Below are 15,685 nucleotides of genomic sequence, written 5' to 3' on the forward strand. Positions count from 1 at the left end.
GTCATTTTTCTCTTTCTCTTTCAGTTTGGACATGTTGAAACTTTGTGTGCCTGTTTGTTTCGGATCCTTTCTTTCTGCGATCAGCTGTTAGAAGAAAGGAGGATTAAAAAACAAGTGTTGCTCTTGGTTGTAACCTTTCTTTCTTTTCTTTGTGACTGCAGTGTTATTTGGACCAGTCTGATGTTAAACAGGTTAGACAGTCTGCATGTGTTCCACAATGCAATGAATGGAAAACAGCATGCATTCACAATTCAGACCAGTCACTTGGGTCTGACCCGGTGAACAATCGATGAAGACAAAACCCTGAAGGTTGAATCTCTGATTCTGATTCTTGCTACTGCTTAGTGTTGAATTTTTGTTTTTCAAACAGTGTCCATGTGATCAAATCCTCTCAGCACTGGTGTTTTTGTTGTCTCTCATTGTAATGTAATTGGAACCTAATTTCAAAACACCGTCCTCTGATTGATTCTTTTGGTCTTTTTTCAGAGGTTCATTCTAAATAATTTTTGTCCTTTCAAATAAACTTTTTTATTTCAATTTATTTCATTTTAAGCAGGCAAAGGTTGTTTTCAAAATAAAAACATCAATCAATATCAAGCATAAGACTCAGGCTCCGAACCATCTTCCGCTCTTCCCTCCTGACCTATCATTGACCTTGTGAGTTCAGCAAGTTCTCCACAAACACTAATTTCACAAATTTTCACTTAACGAAGTCTCCAGAACCAATCTAACAACGGGACTCACAGGAGGCGGAACGGCAGCGGAACGGTACTTGCGCCGGCGTCAACTCACACCGGACGCGGTCCGAGCCCGCGGACACGGCCAGCGGAGCGAGCCGGCCGTATTGCACGCGAGAACACGAGATCACCGGACAACATCTGGACATACCCAGACCCCCCGCGATAAACAGTGTATAAAGAAAACAACAACAACAAACAGCTGACTTTGCTTCTTCTCCGACGGGGAGGAGAATTATAAAAAGCATCTTTGTGGGTCATAAATATTGTGTGTTGTTCATTCAACAATTAGTCCTCTCGTTGAGACCCTTGATCGATCTTTGATCACCTGTGTGCACCCCGGTCAATGACGGTAATGTTGATGTGACAGTTGTAAAAAGCTTCATGAACGGCTGTATGTGTTTAATTTGAAGAGGGGTGGAAGTTTCTTACGTTGTTCTGGTCGGATTTCCTGTTCTGGTGCGAGTGCTCTGGTGGAAATTACGAGGTTTAGTCGCGCGCTCATTACTGGAAAAATAGAAATCCATGTGGAAAGCTCGCGCCTGGAGCGGGGGGAGCCGCTTCTGGGACGCTTCTGAGGCCGCGTTCTGATCCGTGCCGTCGTGGTGAGTGCTTACTCATTGACTAGACTGGATTCTATTTGCTACGGTTGACTGCGGCGGGTGCCGTTCCGCTGTCCGTTCCGCTTCCGTTCCGTTGTCCTGTTGTGAGTTGGGCTTAGACACGTGAGTTGGTTTGAAACTCTTGGGAGGACCTCAGGGGAGAGGAGAAAGGAGTGGAACTCAAGTGGAGAGTTGTGAACCTTGTTGAAACAGTTTTTTATCGATCAGCAAAGGGAATGTGCAGGTGGAGGAGCTAAATTCAGGGTGGGTAGGTCTGGTGGTGACACACCAGAGTTGGCTGTAGACTTGTTACCAGGAGACGAACTGTGGTTGTCAGCTGGGAGGATCATGCCAGCCAGGGTCAGAGTTGGTTTTAATGAGGTTCAAGTGTGATGGGGTTTTGCTGTTTGTAAGCGTTCTCGCTCTGAAAATACACAGCAACATTTTGCCACTTAAGCTAAAAACAATGTTTTAAAAACTGGTTTGAAATTTTTTGAGAGTCACTTTTTTGCACATTTAGAGAAAATATTTGTGAACTTAGAGATCTTTTAAATATTTAAATCCAAATGGTAAAGTTGAAAATCCTAAATGCTAAATCTAAATCTAAATGTTAAATCTCAATCTAAATGTTAAATATAATGTTTAAATTAAATGTTAACTCATAAATCTGAATGTTAAATTATAAATATAAAAAATTAACTGTTAAATATAAATGTTAATAGAAATCTGAAATGTTACATTATAAAATCTAAATGTTGAAGCAAATGTTTCGGGATTGAAAACAAATATTTAGGCGTAAAATGCAAATTCACATATGCGCTAACCGGAAATGCCAAAATAAAAGCTTGAGGAGGTCAGAGCGTTGTTTATAGGGCAAATAAACATAAAACATCTTATCCGGGGAAATGGACTTTGGACTGGATGTATCGTTGATAATAATAACTACACTTTGACTGATCTGTCATTTTTCGTTTCCGGTGTGGATCGTCTGACATACGCCCGCCTCACCCCCCCGGTAAACGTTACTGTCGGACATACCTCTGCAAAAAACAATGTCAATAATTAGTCAAGTCAAAGTGCGCCCCCTTGGCTGGTCGATAGGGCTACAGGTCATAAGTCCCCCACCCTCATAAAAGTGACACTTAAAAACTCAAAAGTACTCTTCAAATAAGTTTCTTCCCAAACGTGTTTGTTCATCTAGTTAGTTATTATCACGATACATCCCATGTCCAAGAGTCCATTCCCGGATAGCATGGTTTTTTATTCGTTATTTTGCCACTATAAACACGCTCTACCTCCTTGAGCTTATTTTTGCACTTCGGTTACGGCATTGATTTGCATGTTAGCTAACATATCTTATTCACCGAAAACATTTACTTCAGCAGTTTAGATTTATTATTATACTTTCACACTTTAGATTTTACAGTTAATTTACTATTTAATTTACTTAGAATTAATTTAGATGTATATTTATATTTAACATTTAGATTAATTTATATTTATAGACATTAGTTTATATTAACTTTAGAGTTAGATTTATATTTAACCTTTAGATTTATATTTGAACACATTGGATTTAGATTTAGCATTTAGATTTAGATTTAAGCATTTAGAATTTTAAACATTGAACATTTGGTTAAATATTTAAAAATATCTCTGAAGTTCACAATATTGTTCTAACATGTGCAAAAAAAGTGACTCTCCAAAAAGTCAACACCAGTTTTTTAAATTGTTTTTAGCTTAATGTGACAAAACGTTGCTGTTATTTTCAGAGCGAGACGCTTTACAAACAGCACCCCATACACTTGCACCTCATTAACCAACTGACCCTTGCTGCATGAATCCTCCCAGACTACACCACAGGTCGTCCTCGTGGTAACAAGCTCTACAGCCAACTCTGGTCTGTCACCACCAGACCTACACCACCCTGATATCTAGCTCCTCCACCTGCACATTCCCTTTGTCTGATCGATAAACTGTTTCAACAAGGTTCACTCTCCACCTGAGTCCACTTCCTTTCTCCTTCCCTGAGGTCCTCCAAAGAGTTTCACCGTGTCTTAAGGCCAACTCACACAGGACACGGAACGGAAGCGGAACGGAAGCGGAACGGCACCGCCGCAGTCACCGTAGCAAATAGAATCCAGTCTAGTCAATGAGAGCACTCACACCGGGCACGGATCAGACGCGGATCAGAAGCGTCCCAGAAGCGGCTCTCCGCGCCACGGCGCGAGCTTTCCACAGGATTTCTATTTTCAGAGCGAGACGCTTTACAAACGGCACCCCATACAAGTGTGAGCTGATCAGACAGGTGACTCATAAACACACACAGAGAGGTCTTGCTCATTTAGAAGCAGTATTCTCCATTTCATAAATAACCAGCCGGCGGTGCATCACACATGTGCAGAGACGCCAACGCCTCATCTCACCTGTCACTTTGTGGAGACCCTAAAGGACCTTTAACATCGAAGACTTAGCCTGTGTTGCTAATCTTAGCCTTTAAGGCTCTTTGCCTAACCGTATGATATCCATGGCCTCACACACTGCCATCCCCACACTCACACTCACACTCACACTCACAAACCCTCACACACTCTGCAAAACTACGTATACAAGTTAAACAGCTGGTTTATTATCAGCAAGTCTTTGTGAGCTGATCTTTCCACCACAAGAAAACAAATGAAAGTCTTGGAAAAAAATGGTCTCGGAAAATAGGAACGTGGTTTGAAGTGTGAGTGGTGTGTTTGTCTCTGAGGCCAAAGGATATCATACTGTTAGGTAAAGAGTCTTAAAGGCTAAGAGCAGTAAGTCAAGCTAAATCCATATCGTAAAAGCTGTCAAAGCTCCGGCGAGGCGACTGAAGAGCCACGTCGACAGAGTGTGTGTTTGTCTGAATTCTTCACACACACACACACACACAGACACACACATTGATGTGTCTTTTGTTTATTTGACTTATCAACAGCAGACATAAAGGGTTAACTAGTTCACACACTGATCTAACACACTCATTACTGCAGTTGTTTTTCTGTATCAGTCACAGTCAGGTGACCTCTAAAACATCAGATTATAAAATAACACACAAGTTGGTATTCTGGCTTCTAAACCAGGCACACAGTGAGTAGAGATTTACTTTACATGCACTGACATCAAGATAACAGGCTGAAATATCACCACCGTCAGGCCAAAGATAAGGAGACTCTCTTATGAGTCCATGAAATATAAAACTACAGCCAGGAGACTTTTGTTCTGATTAAACAAGACACTGTGAACTTTAGGGACGATGGTCGGAGTTTCTGACTGACTGACTTTGGCTAGCTGTTTCCCCCTGCTTCCAGTCTTTCAACTGTTTCAAGGCTGTATATTCAGCGTACAGACATGAGGGGAGTGAATAAGCAAATATCCCGAAGCAGAACTTCAAATAAATGAATCGTGAGGTAATTAACATGCTGAATAACACAATGAAGAACAAAGTCCCACATCAGCGACAGAGCGAAGCTTCTCAGTTCAAGTTTCAAACACTTTAATTCTGCAGACAAACCGATGGCTGCTTAGCGTCACGTTCACGTTGAATATTTGCATGTGTGGAGGCGTGCCGTGCTGTTACAATGGCTAAACCGCTGCAAACGGAAAGATAACAGCTGCCAGCTTCTTTAGGTTTGTGCTACAACACACCTGCAGACTGAGAGAGTCGGCCAATGGCAGTCTACTTCCTGTGAGCCAAGCTCAGCTCGATCGTTTTCATTTCCTCAAACTGTGTGAAACTTTCTCTGATGTAAACAATAGAGGGACCGAACACCAAAGGCAGATTGTTACAGTTTTTGTTGAGTTAGGTCTGACAGCTGTTTGTAACTAATCTCTGGGTGCAGAATCCAAAACTGATCTCGGTTTTTCTCTATCACGTCAATTTTGTGAACCATAGGATTAAAAAATATGAGAAATACTGTACCTAACAGACATGTGCTTCTTTTCACTAAACCAAAGTAACAGTCCAATGATCTTTTTGGGGATACCAAACGCAACTTTTCACGTGTTCCTTTGGTCCACATCCGTAAACTCTCGACACACTGCTTGAACACTTTGTGAGGGGCCCATGTCTTGTTGTCTTGATCACAGAGTTTAACTTTAAATATGTTAAATATGCTTGTTTGACAAACGCACTGATGTTTGCTTTGCTCTGACTTGGAATGGTGAAACTAGCACAAATACAGCAAAAGGAGTCAGGGTTGTTTAGGCGTTTACGACGAGAAGTAGCAGGAGCAGACATGATCTGGAACAAAGGAAATATATACCAATGGAAATCAAACACTAAGATGGAAAAGTTACAAGCTTTAAAAACTAAAAACAGCATCAAACCAAACAGAACTTACAGCGGTATGCCCATGGTGACAAGGTGAAGAGAACAGCAGCACAGATCCTCTTCATTCTACTATGCCAGCTTTCTGTGTGCAGATATTGACAGTACTGACCTATTGGGAGCTGCACACACCTCTCACCGCACTGTCTCAATGTGACGGCACAAACAAGTTGCCACGTAGCTGTAGATGAGTCCAATCGTGATCAGCTGGCAAGTCTTACTACAGCTGATCAGTGGAACTTTGCTGATCTGGAGGGTAAAAACTTGACGTGCTAGAAAAAAACTGACTGCAATTTTGGAATCAGCATAAAAATCTAAGTCAACAGAAAAAAAAATTCAAAATTTTCCCCAGTGTCATTTATCATAAAAATACAGGCTGTACATGACGACGTCATGGGTTCTTCTCCTGCTGTTCAATGAACCAATCACAGGGCCCAATGTCCAGTTTGAGCTGATCCATCACCCACGGGTCCTTTTCAGCCCCCTCAATGAATTCCTCCAAAGAAATCTGACCTGGACGAGTCACAAGAGGAAGTCACAGAGAGTCAGAATCCAAAGAGAAGACATGATCATCATCAAGTGTAAGAGCACGTCATCAATGCTGAACTTACTGTCTTTGTTTTTGTCCACCAGTTCAAATATTCGGTCACAAATGTCATCAGTGTTCGCCGTGACGCTCGGATCGTTGTGCTTCTTTAACTTATAGATGATCTGAGAGGATGGGAAACAAAAAAAGGTAAACTCTGAAGATCTTTGCATCCATAACATATAATTAGAAGATACATAGAGGCCTGAAATACAACCACACAAACACACAAAGGGCTTATAGACGTGCGAATAAAGAGCGATGGTGGAGAGATGGGCAGCCACACAGTGGCACCAAATGAGTTATTTCTTAATCAGCTTCTTACTCTGCGTCTACATTTCTCTTTTTTGTTCATGTCACAAGAGAGTGTGAATCTTTACTAGTTTAAAGTGTTTGGAAGAAAAATATAACATCATGTGTTTCAATGATTTAATCAGGATTCATCAATGTTTGAGTCAATATAATTAAATAAATTTAACTGTTAAACTCTTAATATTTAATACCTGATGATGTTTTCTGACTTAAATTTAGATTTTTTGTTTATTTAACACTTGAACAATTCATCAGTACGTTCATCAGGAGTGGAAAAGTGTCTAGCTACAGCCTCAAATTTCGAAGTCTTCAATCCGATCTTGACAAATATTCCAAAGTAACTTAAGCAGATCAGATTTTTTAATTAGGAATAAAATAAGTGAATACTCACTCTGACGATGTGTTTCACTTCCTGTCTGTCCAGGCAGCCGTTTCCATCCCTGTCGAAAACTTTAAAAGACCATCTCAGTTTGTCTTCGAGTTTTCCACGCAGAATAAGATGAACCGCCGCCACGTACTCCATGAAGTCTATCTGCCCGTCCTGAGAAGCAAGCAGACGGCGGACAGATCATAACACTGATTTAAGCACAATGCTGAGGCAGGTATGTCAAATACTGAAGCACGTTAATCATGCTGACTTTAAAATGTCACTTTATAGACACTATATTCATTCAGCATCTCACAGGAAAGAGGTTGACGTTACCTTATTGGCATCGAAGGATCGGAACACGTTGTCCATGTATGCAGATTCTTCTTCTGTGGAGTTGCTGTTGATCCCAAAGATTTTCTTGAATTCATGTAAATGCAGATTTCCACTCGGACATTCACTCGCAAACTTGCGGTACAGCTCCTGGATGTTTTGCAGAGTCACTTCCTTTTCGTCGCCGCTCTGTACTTGGCCCATAATGATAAAAAAAATGAGTTCCTAGAATGATAAAAAACCTTCAGAGAGACTGTCAAACACCTTCATCTCTGTCCACAGTCCATGGCTTCAGACTCCAGCAGTCTATTTCAAGTTAACCTCCAGAAACAATCCAATTGACTTTTCAGTGATCTTTTTCAAATCCCTCTTTGAATTCCCTTTTTCCTTCAATATTTGTATTTCCTCAAATCTGACGAAGCCATCGCTCTGAAGAAAGTAGTGATTAACTCACAGCTGAGCATTAATGAATCTGCTCCTCTCAGCAAAGAGAGCAAACAGTGGATCACCCCCCGTAAACAAAAGGCCAGCATGGAGCTCTCAGCGAGATTAAAAGACGGATGACGTCAAATCCTGAGAGTGGTCTCTGTAAAACTGTTGATCCTCTGAAGATTCTCTGAGCACATTTACCCATCCTCAGCTGTCTGCTGCATGCAGAAGAAACCATAAAACTGACTGAGAGAGTCAGGTTTGCACTGTAACAGTGTGTTTGTGGATGATTGGGGGCCTAATAAATGTTATTGACACTGCAGTCAGATGTTAAGTGTGAATTAATGGGTCGAAATGTCTCATATCTGTCTTCTAAAAGGGACCTGCGATCTTACTTCAGTAACATTAGTAACATTTTAGGATTCAGTGACATCTAGTTGCTGATTGTAACCCCCACTCCTCCATAGAAGAGGAGCTGTGCTGTCTGTAGATATGAAGTCTCAGTCTAAGGTAACAAAAACATAACGATCCTTATTCTCAGCTGATATACACTAATGAAATCAGTAAACAGTCAGCTAGTAAACTCTACCCACACTTCTCATCACAGAAAATCAGCGTGCATTATTCTGAAATGGCTCATCCTGCATAATGAGTCTAACCAGCCTGACTGCCTCCTTCAGTCGTCTCTTTCCTCACATCCATCCGCCCACATTAGACGTGTAATCACAAATTGTGACATTTTAAAACAGGTACTTATTGTTTGTGACTGCAGGTATCACTGTCGTGAAGAATACACGCTGTATAAAGGTCAGGTAGATCTGCTGCTTCAGTGAAACAGGCATCCTGCTCCACAGTGTTTGAAATGTCAGGTTTTTATTTTTCATTAAACTCATACACTTTAGATCAATCACCTGAACTCCTGCAGACAAACTGATTGGCAGCTAAGACTTAAGTGTGTACACTAAGCCTCAGAGGATTATGTTTAAACCCCACAGTGTCGGATTAGTCGGATTTAAACTTTACTGATGAGAGTGACACCACGTGGAAGAATCATGAAAGACACAGAGTCTAAAAGCAAACAAGAAAACAACACAAGGTGTGTACAAATGATTTTTATTAACAAAATAAATGCACGTCTGAAACAGAAACATTAGTTTAAGTACAAAAAACAAACTGCATCATGTTCTCTTATATTGTTTTAGGGTTCATGGTGTCTCTGAAACTGAGGTGACAGAGTCTCTCACCTCTGAGGAACGTTTCATTGTTTTTGGTGAATCCCACCGTTCTCATCATCAGCAACAACAGCAGCCCTTCACCAAATATCAGGCAGTTAGAGACTATCTGGTGAAGAAAGTGGAGCAGAGATGGTGGAGACCAAACCAGAGCTAAAAGAAGAGTTGATACCAGGTGGACAGAAACACAATTTCAAATGAAATATTAAAAAGGCAACTGTTTGCTAACGCAGTCATTACAACATCTTAACGAAGGGCTGCAAGCTGCTCATAAATAAATCCTGTTTATATTTTTGGCATTCTGTATATTTTGGATTTACGTCTTTTATATTTGCACCATATATCTACTGCAACAATTTACCTCAAAATAAATAAAGTTCTTTACCTCACATAACCTTGATTCTCATGCAACAATCTCTTGTTGTGTTTGTCCATTTTAAAAGGCACCCTGTGGAGTTTTCCTGCAAACAAACAAAAGCAATGTAGTTGCACATTGCTGCATATATTGCTGTGTTACATCCACCTGTAGATCACTCTGTAGTGAAACTCCACAGGGAACCTTTGAATGAACTAAATAACATGTCAGTTTGTGTTTTTAGTTTGTTGTACTGTCCAAAGTCTGGTCACTGGTTTGATATATTAGCATAATAAGTGTTCTACCAATGTATTTGTATATTATCATAACCACAAACATTAATAAATATTAAATTAAGCCTCATTGTAACAAGTTAAATCACATAAATACAGCGTTGGCTGATTTTTGCTGATATTTAAACTTTGTGCGTTTTTTACTTTTCTATTAAATCGACTATCCTCAACAATAATCAGTGTGAATACACAATAACTGCCTGTACTGCATGTACAGTAAATGTTCTCTGTTTGGTGAGTTTGGCTTGATGCCCAAACAGACCACAGACACACAGCAAGGACTCGGACCTTCGGACCAGCAGGCGAAATCCTGGCAGAACCGTCGCCGTGAACTGAGCTCCAACTCCAAATCACAGGAAGCTGAACGTGGCGAGACCCAATTTATGAAGACAGCACCTCTGTGTCTGCCTCAAACAACAACAAAAAACTCATTCAGTGACGCCTCAAGGTAATTTCCCACAGTTCTGGATGACCCAGCCCGTGGCGTTGACGTCCAACTTCAGCAGGTTCATGACCCATTCGTCCTTCTGAGCTCCCTCCATGAACTCAGACAAAGTTATCTGACCTGCGAGGTACAAAAACACGAAAACATGATGATAAATGTTTTCATCAGAGGCTGAAGGTTAAACAGAACCAAACAGAAAAGCACAGGTTGGATTATAACACACTTCAAATGTATTTGACCATAATTTAGCCTCCAGGTGAAGATTTGGAGCCACACATATAAAACTAGAATAGAAATCACATCATGAATCAGGTGGATTGAATTTTCAAACATTTCCCGAACATAAGTATGAACATTCGTTAAATCCAGGTTCAAACTTCTTGTTTCATGTTGCTGACGTGTTCGAGATAAAGGTTTTTCACAGAGGGGAGTTTGGATATCAGTCCATAAATCCATGTTCTCCATGTTTTTATGAATCAAATGTTGTAAATAATCAGGCTCTAAAAACATTAAAAATATAGATGTGATATAGAAAAACTCATTTAAAGATCTGGATTGTGAGATTCACACTGAGTTTAACCAACAAGGAATATTCTAGGACTGTGGATTTTGCCCCTCGTCTCCACAGCCCGTTATGAACGCTGACAGTGACGACTGACGACTATATTTAGCGTGTTAAAAATGTTTTTTCTGTCAGAAGTGGAAACAAAAAAAAACAACATTTTCATGTCACATATTTCTGACGCTTTAATTGGTCGACAAAGTTGATTTTCTTTGAAAATTTTAAACTTTTTGACATTTTAAATATAATTTTTACACTGACATCTAATTAAAAATGAAGTTGTTTTGAATATAATAACATTTTAAATAAGCTCTGTGTTTGTTAAATGTGTCTTCATTTGAATTGTAAGTTTTGAATCTGTATTTGAAACAGTCCAAATTAGTGTGTATCAAAAATTACACCCCAACTAAGTAATAACCAACTGTAACTGCTGTGTATATCTTAGCTTATTTATACAGTATCTCCACTGTTATTTATAAATCTCTATACATATGAGCACCACTCTGAACTTTGAACACTTCTTTGCACATCTGGTTTGATGTTGAACTTCATTTCATTGCCTCAGTACTTTTATGTGTAACATAACATTTAAAAATACAATTGACACAATCGCAACAAATCAATAAATCTCTTATTTATTAGTTATTTTCCTTCTTCCTCACTTACCGTCGTTATTCTTGTCGACCAGCTGAAAGATTCGGTCACAGATTTCAGACAGCGTCATGCTGACGTCGCTCTTCTGGAGCTTGATTTTGTAAATTATCTGTGTGAGATACACAAAGAGCACATTGACGGTCAGTTCTGGCTTCATTTACCAGATCTACACTGTGTAATACTGTCACTGCTCCTGTAGGCACCACCTCGTCTGGAAATTCATTAAACTATGTGAAAACAAATTCAGCTGTTTATCTCTCTTGAGGTATTTATGTCTTCCATAAATACAAACACTATCTCATGGTGGTAATACTAATATTAAAGCCCTGTACCAAACAATATAAGAGATCAAACATGCTGCTTTTGGATTACTGTAAGAAATATTACCCACTTCCTGTCAAGCCAATCAGACCACGTGGACAGTGGTCTAATTTTGCGGCTCTGCTTTTAGAAGCTTACCGTTAAGAACACTAAAGATGTTTACTTCAAGAATAGCCCCAGAGACCATCCACCCTTTCTCTAATGCCCCGTGAACCTGCAACACATAACCAACCCTAAGCCTTGCCACTGGAGCAGAACTATAATCTGTCTTTAGAGGATCTGTGTTATGAAACATCAATGTAATATCTCTTCAGATTCTTCTTCACTCATAACGTGCCATATAAATGATAGAAGCAGTTCACGGATATCTGACATGCTGTCTCTTACCCGTATGATCCGTTTCACCTCCTGTCTGTCCAACTTGCCGTTCCCGTCTTTGTCGTACATCTTGAAGGACCACTTGAGTCTATCTTCAAGATTCCCTCGTAAGATCAAGTGAAGCGCTGCTACATACTCGAGGAAATCCAGTGTGTTGTCCTGTAAGTAAATAACACAGAGTTGCTTTGACGGCACACTTGACTAAAAATCTAATTCTATAATGAGAAACTGCTGCTTCTCTTACCTTGTTTGTGTCAAAGGAGTGGAATATAGTCTCCATGTAGAGGGACTCCTCTGCAGAGCTGCTCGGCACCCCGAAGATCCTCTTGAACTCGTGCAGGTGGAGGGCGCCGCTCGGACACTCCTTCATGAAAATGATGCACAGCTCCTGAATCTTTTCCAAATCCATCTCCTCGCTGTGGCTCTCTTCTTGCCCCATGGCCTGCTGATTTTTGCGTTGGAAGAACTCCCGATGTGACTGTTTGTTTGAGGGAAAGTTTGGCCTCTGGCGGTCTGCAGGTCACTGAAGGTCAGGCACACACTCCAATCACACTGAAGAGCTTTGCAGCAGCCACTCGCAGCAGGCAGAGGAGTGACAGGCTACAAACAGGTCATCCAGATTAACTCGTTAATCACTTGATCTTTAGCCAACAAGGTCTTCTGCAAGTAGAAGAACTGCCAATGCCCAGAAACAGAGAAGACTGTGGTATCGCCTTAATTATAGAGTCAATTAAACAAACTGGCTGTGATGTTAGCTGTTAGCCTGTCTGTCTGTCTGTCTGTCTGCAGGTCAACTCGAGATTGGATTTTATGCAGCAGACGATTGTCAAATGATTCACACTTCATTCTCATATTTATTTTATCTGTGCACAAATTGAATCATTTAAACATTCTTTCATTTCCCAAAGCAAAATTTCCAGTTTTCCTAATGCGCATATGATAATAAGGTGGGTGTTTCCATGCATGTCCAAGACATGGACTGGTCCAGATTGTGTGTGTGTGTTATTTTTACCACCTGGTGATGAAGGGAACAAATATAGGAAAATCTTCTCTCTGTTTTTAGCAACTTATTTGAGGTTAAACAGATTATTTCTGAAGGATTTTGTTTTAATTTGGCCTGACAGGTGACTGATGAGATGTTTCCATGCACAGTTTGAGATGAGTTACGTCATTCGGCACAGCGCAGTCTTCCAGTAGAATTAAAGATGACTGCAACTTAAAGAGATATAAGAGACAACTTAGCACCTCCAGTTTCAGAGTGTAAACCCACCATGGTAAATATGAATATGCTCGCTCACTCTCTCTTCTTAGCTTCCTCCGTCAGCGTCCTCTTCACTCTCTTCTCCTCTGCCATTATGTCCATAGAAGCTGCTGAGCCTGCAAATAAACCAATAAGCAACAAAACTACTAAATTAACAAGAAACTTAAACAATTAATCAGATGTCAGTTAAAATCCCCTTATAGTACTGCTTGCTCATATCTGTCAACTTAACCAAGAATAAAGCCTCGTTCACTCCAGATGCTTGTTTGTTGTTATTTAAAGAGAAAAAGATTTAGACATCAACCACATTTATACTTGATACATGATATTCTATGAATGTGGTGGGTGAGTGGTGATGTTGCCTGCTTGCTATGTCTGCTGCTCTTTTTGTTTGGGTTCGAACCCGAGTGACCTCAGGTTTTTTGGAGGTTTCCCTAGCAATTTTTAATCTTTTCCCATTTTTATCAGCTTTGTCTTTTTCCTCTTTGTCCTTTATTAAAGAGCGACCTTGTTTACATCCAATCCTGTTGACTATAGGTGCAGCATGTGGTAGCCATGGGACATCAGCTGTCAAGTCATCACTAAACACGATGTCCTCCTTCACTGTCGTTTTTTATTTCACTTTCCTTACCCTCAAGTGATCACCTGTCTATTTCTCAACGACAAACAATACATAACTCAGCCTTCGACCGGGCTGCTCTGTTGTAGCCTATGCTGTTGCATGTTTTGCACACTAGATGGCACAGTGAGACGAGGGATGGATAGTCAATTTAATCTTCAATACATGTTGTAGCCAATTTTTCATGTGTGGTAATGTGGGGTGTCGTGGTTGTGACGTCACCTGCACAGCTGACCGAGTCACACGTGAATGGAATCAGGAGTGAAGGTTAGAAAGGGAAGTCACGGGTGGACAGGTGGTAGGGAAAATCACAACTTATGAGTTTTGTAACTGCGTGTGTATTAAAGGTGCTGTGCGTTTTATCGGATCACTTCAGTTTTGTTTAAGCTAACGAGCACAGTTTAAGTCATTCATCCATCATTCATTCAGTACACCCGGATTTTTTTGTAGTTTGTTAATTTGCATTAATAAAAACGTCAAAGTTTTCTTTCTTGGAAGATCTGATTTATTTTAACCACCACAACGAGTTACAAAGGACTTCGAATTCCCTCAAGTGGCTTTTTTGGTTTTTCGGATTGCCACTACAATACAAGTGTCATGTATGAAACAAGCATAGAAGATGGAATATGTGCAAAGTACAACATCAAAATGGAGTGAACGAGGCTTTATACTTGGTTAAGTTGGCAGATATGAGGAAGCAGTACTATAAGATGATTTTAACTTAGCTTCATCAGGGCCGATCAGTGCACAGGGAAATCTGTGTTCCACTGCTCTGGACTCAAACCAGTGGGAGGAGATTATTATTCATAATGGACGCAAAGAATAACAATCTGACGCGTGAAGTAAGCTTATAACACTCGCTGAATTCTTACAAAACGTGTTTCGAAATGCCTGATTTATGACCCCTTTGGCTTTTAGATTAGATACACTTTATTCATCCCACCATGGGGAAATTCACTTGTAACAGCAGCAAGATATAGAAACAAAAGCAGAAGATGCAAAAACAAAAAAGAGACAATAAACAGACAGAAATATCTAAACTACACAATAACCACGAAAAAGTAATCAACCTTCAAAAACAGACAAGTACTGAGAATAAGAGTGGCATGATATATAAAGAGTATTGTAATGTAAAGTGACCATAGTGTAAGTAATCTTGCAAAGAAAGTGACCACGATATAAATAATAGTATTATTTCAAGAGTAGTGACCATGATATAAATAGCATTACCAAAATAAGTGACCACGATATAAATAATAACTGCAAGGTATAAATGAAATAAAATAGAAAACAAAAACTGCAGTGAACATGAACAGGACACCCACACGCTCCTGTTCATGTTCACGCACACACACACACACTCAAAGTCAGCCGCAGTCGGTCAGTTAGTGGCAGAACCCGGATCGGAAGGAGAGCTCAGCACCTGGCTCACAGCAGGTAACAATAAAAGTTCGCCGTGACTCACCTATGCGCCGATCGACGGCAGTCAACGACCCCGGTATATCGCCCCGACTGCGGAGACGCCGGCTCTATTAAAAGATTTAATTAAAACTGAATGAGACGCTCCCGAGCACACACAGGCCGCACGCTGAAGCACCTACCTGTGCTCAGGTGAGCAGCAGACACAACGACCCAGAAGTGGGCGGGCCGAAGAGGCAGGAAGCGACCTACGACCTCTGCTCACGCACTGATTGGCTGATAAGCAAGTTCGTGTTTGTGGCAGTGGTGCCTCATACCACTACAATCATAAACAAAAGGCAGCATCATAAAGTGACATGTTTAAAGACTCACTAATGACAGATTCACAGCTCCAGTATTTCACAAACCTTCAGCCCGAGTTTTGAG

General features: G+C 40.4%; 2 protein-coding genes and 1 long non-coding RNA gene across 4 annotated transcripts; all 3 read right to left on the reverse strand.

The window, feature by feature from the left end:
• Positions 1 to 5,865: 5,865 nt before the first annotated feature.
• LOC104938483 (guanylyl cyclase-activating protein 2) lies at positions 5,866 to 8,017 on the reverse strand. The gene is made up of 4 exons (XM_019266074.2): positions 7,295 to 8,017; positions 6,983 to 7,132; positions 6,305 to 6,404; positions 5,866 to 6,206 (listed from the first exon to the last, which is right to left on the reverse strand). Exons 1-4 carry the CDS (start codon positions 7,493 to 7,495, stop codon positions 6,085 to 6,087), a joined length of 573 nt encoding a protein of 190 aa, XP_019121619.2. The 5' UTR covers positions 7,496 to 8,017; the 3' UTR covers positions 5,866 to 6,084.
• A 788-nt stretch (positions 8,018 to 8,805) lies between these two features.
• On the reverse strand, positions 8,806 to 13,306 carry LOC104938484 (guanylyl cyclase-activating protein 2). Of its 2 annotated transcripts, none has more exons than XM_019266073.2 (5): positions 13,259 to 13,306; positions 12,205 to 12,560; positions 11,970 to 12,119; positions 11,274 to 11,370; positions 8,806 to 10,165 (listed from the first exon to the last, which is right to left on the reverse strand). In XM_019266073.2, the coding sequence occupies exons 2-5, from the start codon at positions 12,397 to 12,399 to the stop codon at positions 10,044 to 10,046; spliced, it is 564 nt and encodes a 187-aa protein (XP_019121618.1). In that variant the 5' UTR covers positions 12,400 to 12,560; positions 13,259 to 13,306; the 3' UTR covers positions 8,806 to 10,043. The 2 variants fall into 2 exon arrangements, with proteins under 2 accessions (XP_019121618.1, XP_010753183.1); XM_010754881.3 differs by having other exon boundaries at positions 13,231 to 13,279.
• Positions 13,297 to 15,512, reverse strand: LOC113746285 (uncharacterized). The gene is made up of 3 exons (XR_003462719.1): positions 15,442 to 15,512; positions 15,306 to 15,369; positions 13,297 to 13,337 (listed from the first exon to the last, which is right to left on the reverse strand). It is a non-coding gene; the product is annotated as an uncharacterized LOC113746285 (long non-coding RNA).
• Between the last annotated feature and the right edge of the window lie 173 nt (positions 15,513 to 15,685).

Source organism: Larimichthys crocea, chromosome VIII (genome assembly GCF_000972845.2).
Source record: "Larimichthys crocea isolate SSNF chromosome VIII, L_crocea_2.0, whole genome shotgun sequence".
Lineage (NCBI taxonomy): Eukaryota > Metazoa > Chordata > Actinopteri > Sciaenidae > Larimichthys > Larimichthys crocea.

Excerpts from the sequence above, each read along its gene's own strand:
- LOC104938483 (XM_019266074.2), bottom strand. The coding sequence starts at position 7,495 with ATGGGCCAAGTACAGAGCGGCGACGAAAAGGAAGTGACTCTGCAAAAC. Across the intron at positions 6,405-6,982 it reads AAGTGAAACACATCGTCAGA|ATCATCTATAAGTTAAAGAA; the intron begins GTGAGTATTCAC and ends CCATCCTCTCAG. Across the intron at positions 6,207-6,304 it reads GGTGGACAAAAACAAAGACA|GTCAGATTTCTTTGGAGGAA; the intron begins GTAAGTTCAGCA and ends TGACTCGTCCAG.
- LOC104938484 (XM_019266073.2), bottom strand. The coding sequence starts at position 12,399 with ATGGGGCAAGAAGAGAGCCACAGCGAGGAGATGGATTTGGAAAAGATT. Across the intron at positions 11,371-11,969 it reads AGGTGAAACGGATCATACGG|ATAATTTACAAAATCAAGCT; the intron begins GTAAGAGACAGC and ends TATCTCACACAG. Across the intron at positions 10,166-11,273 it reads GGTCGACAAGAATAACGACG|GTCAGATAACTTTGTCTGAG; the intron begins GTAAGTGAGGAA and ends TGTACCTCGCAG.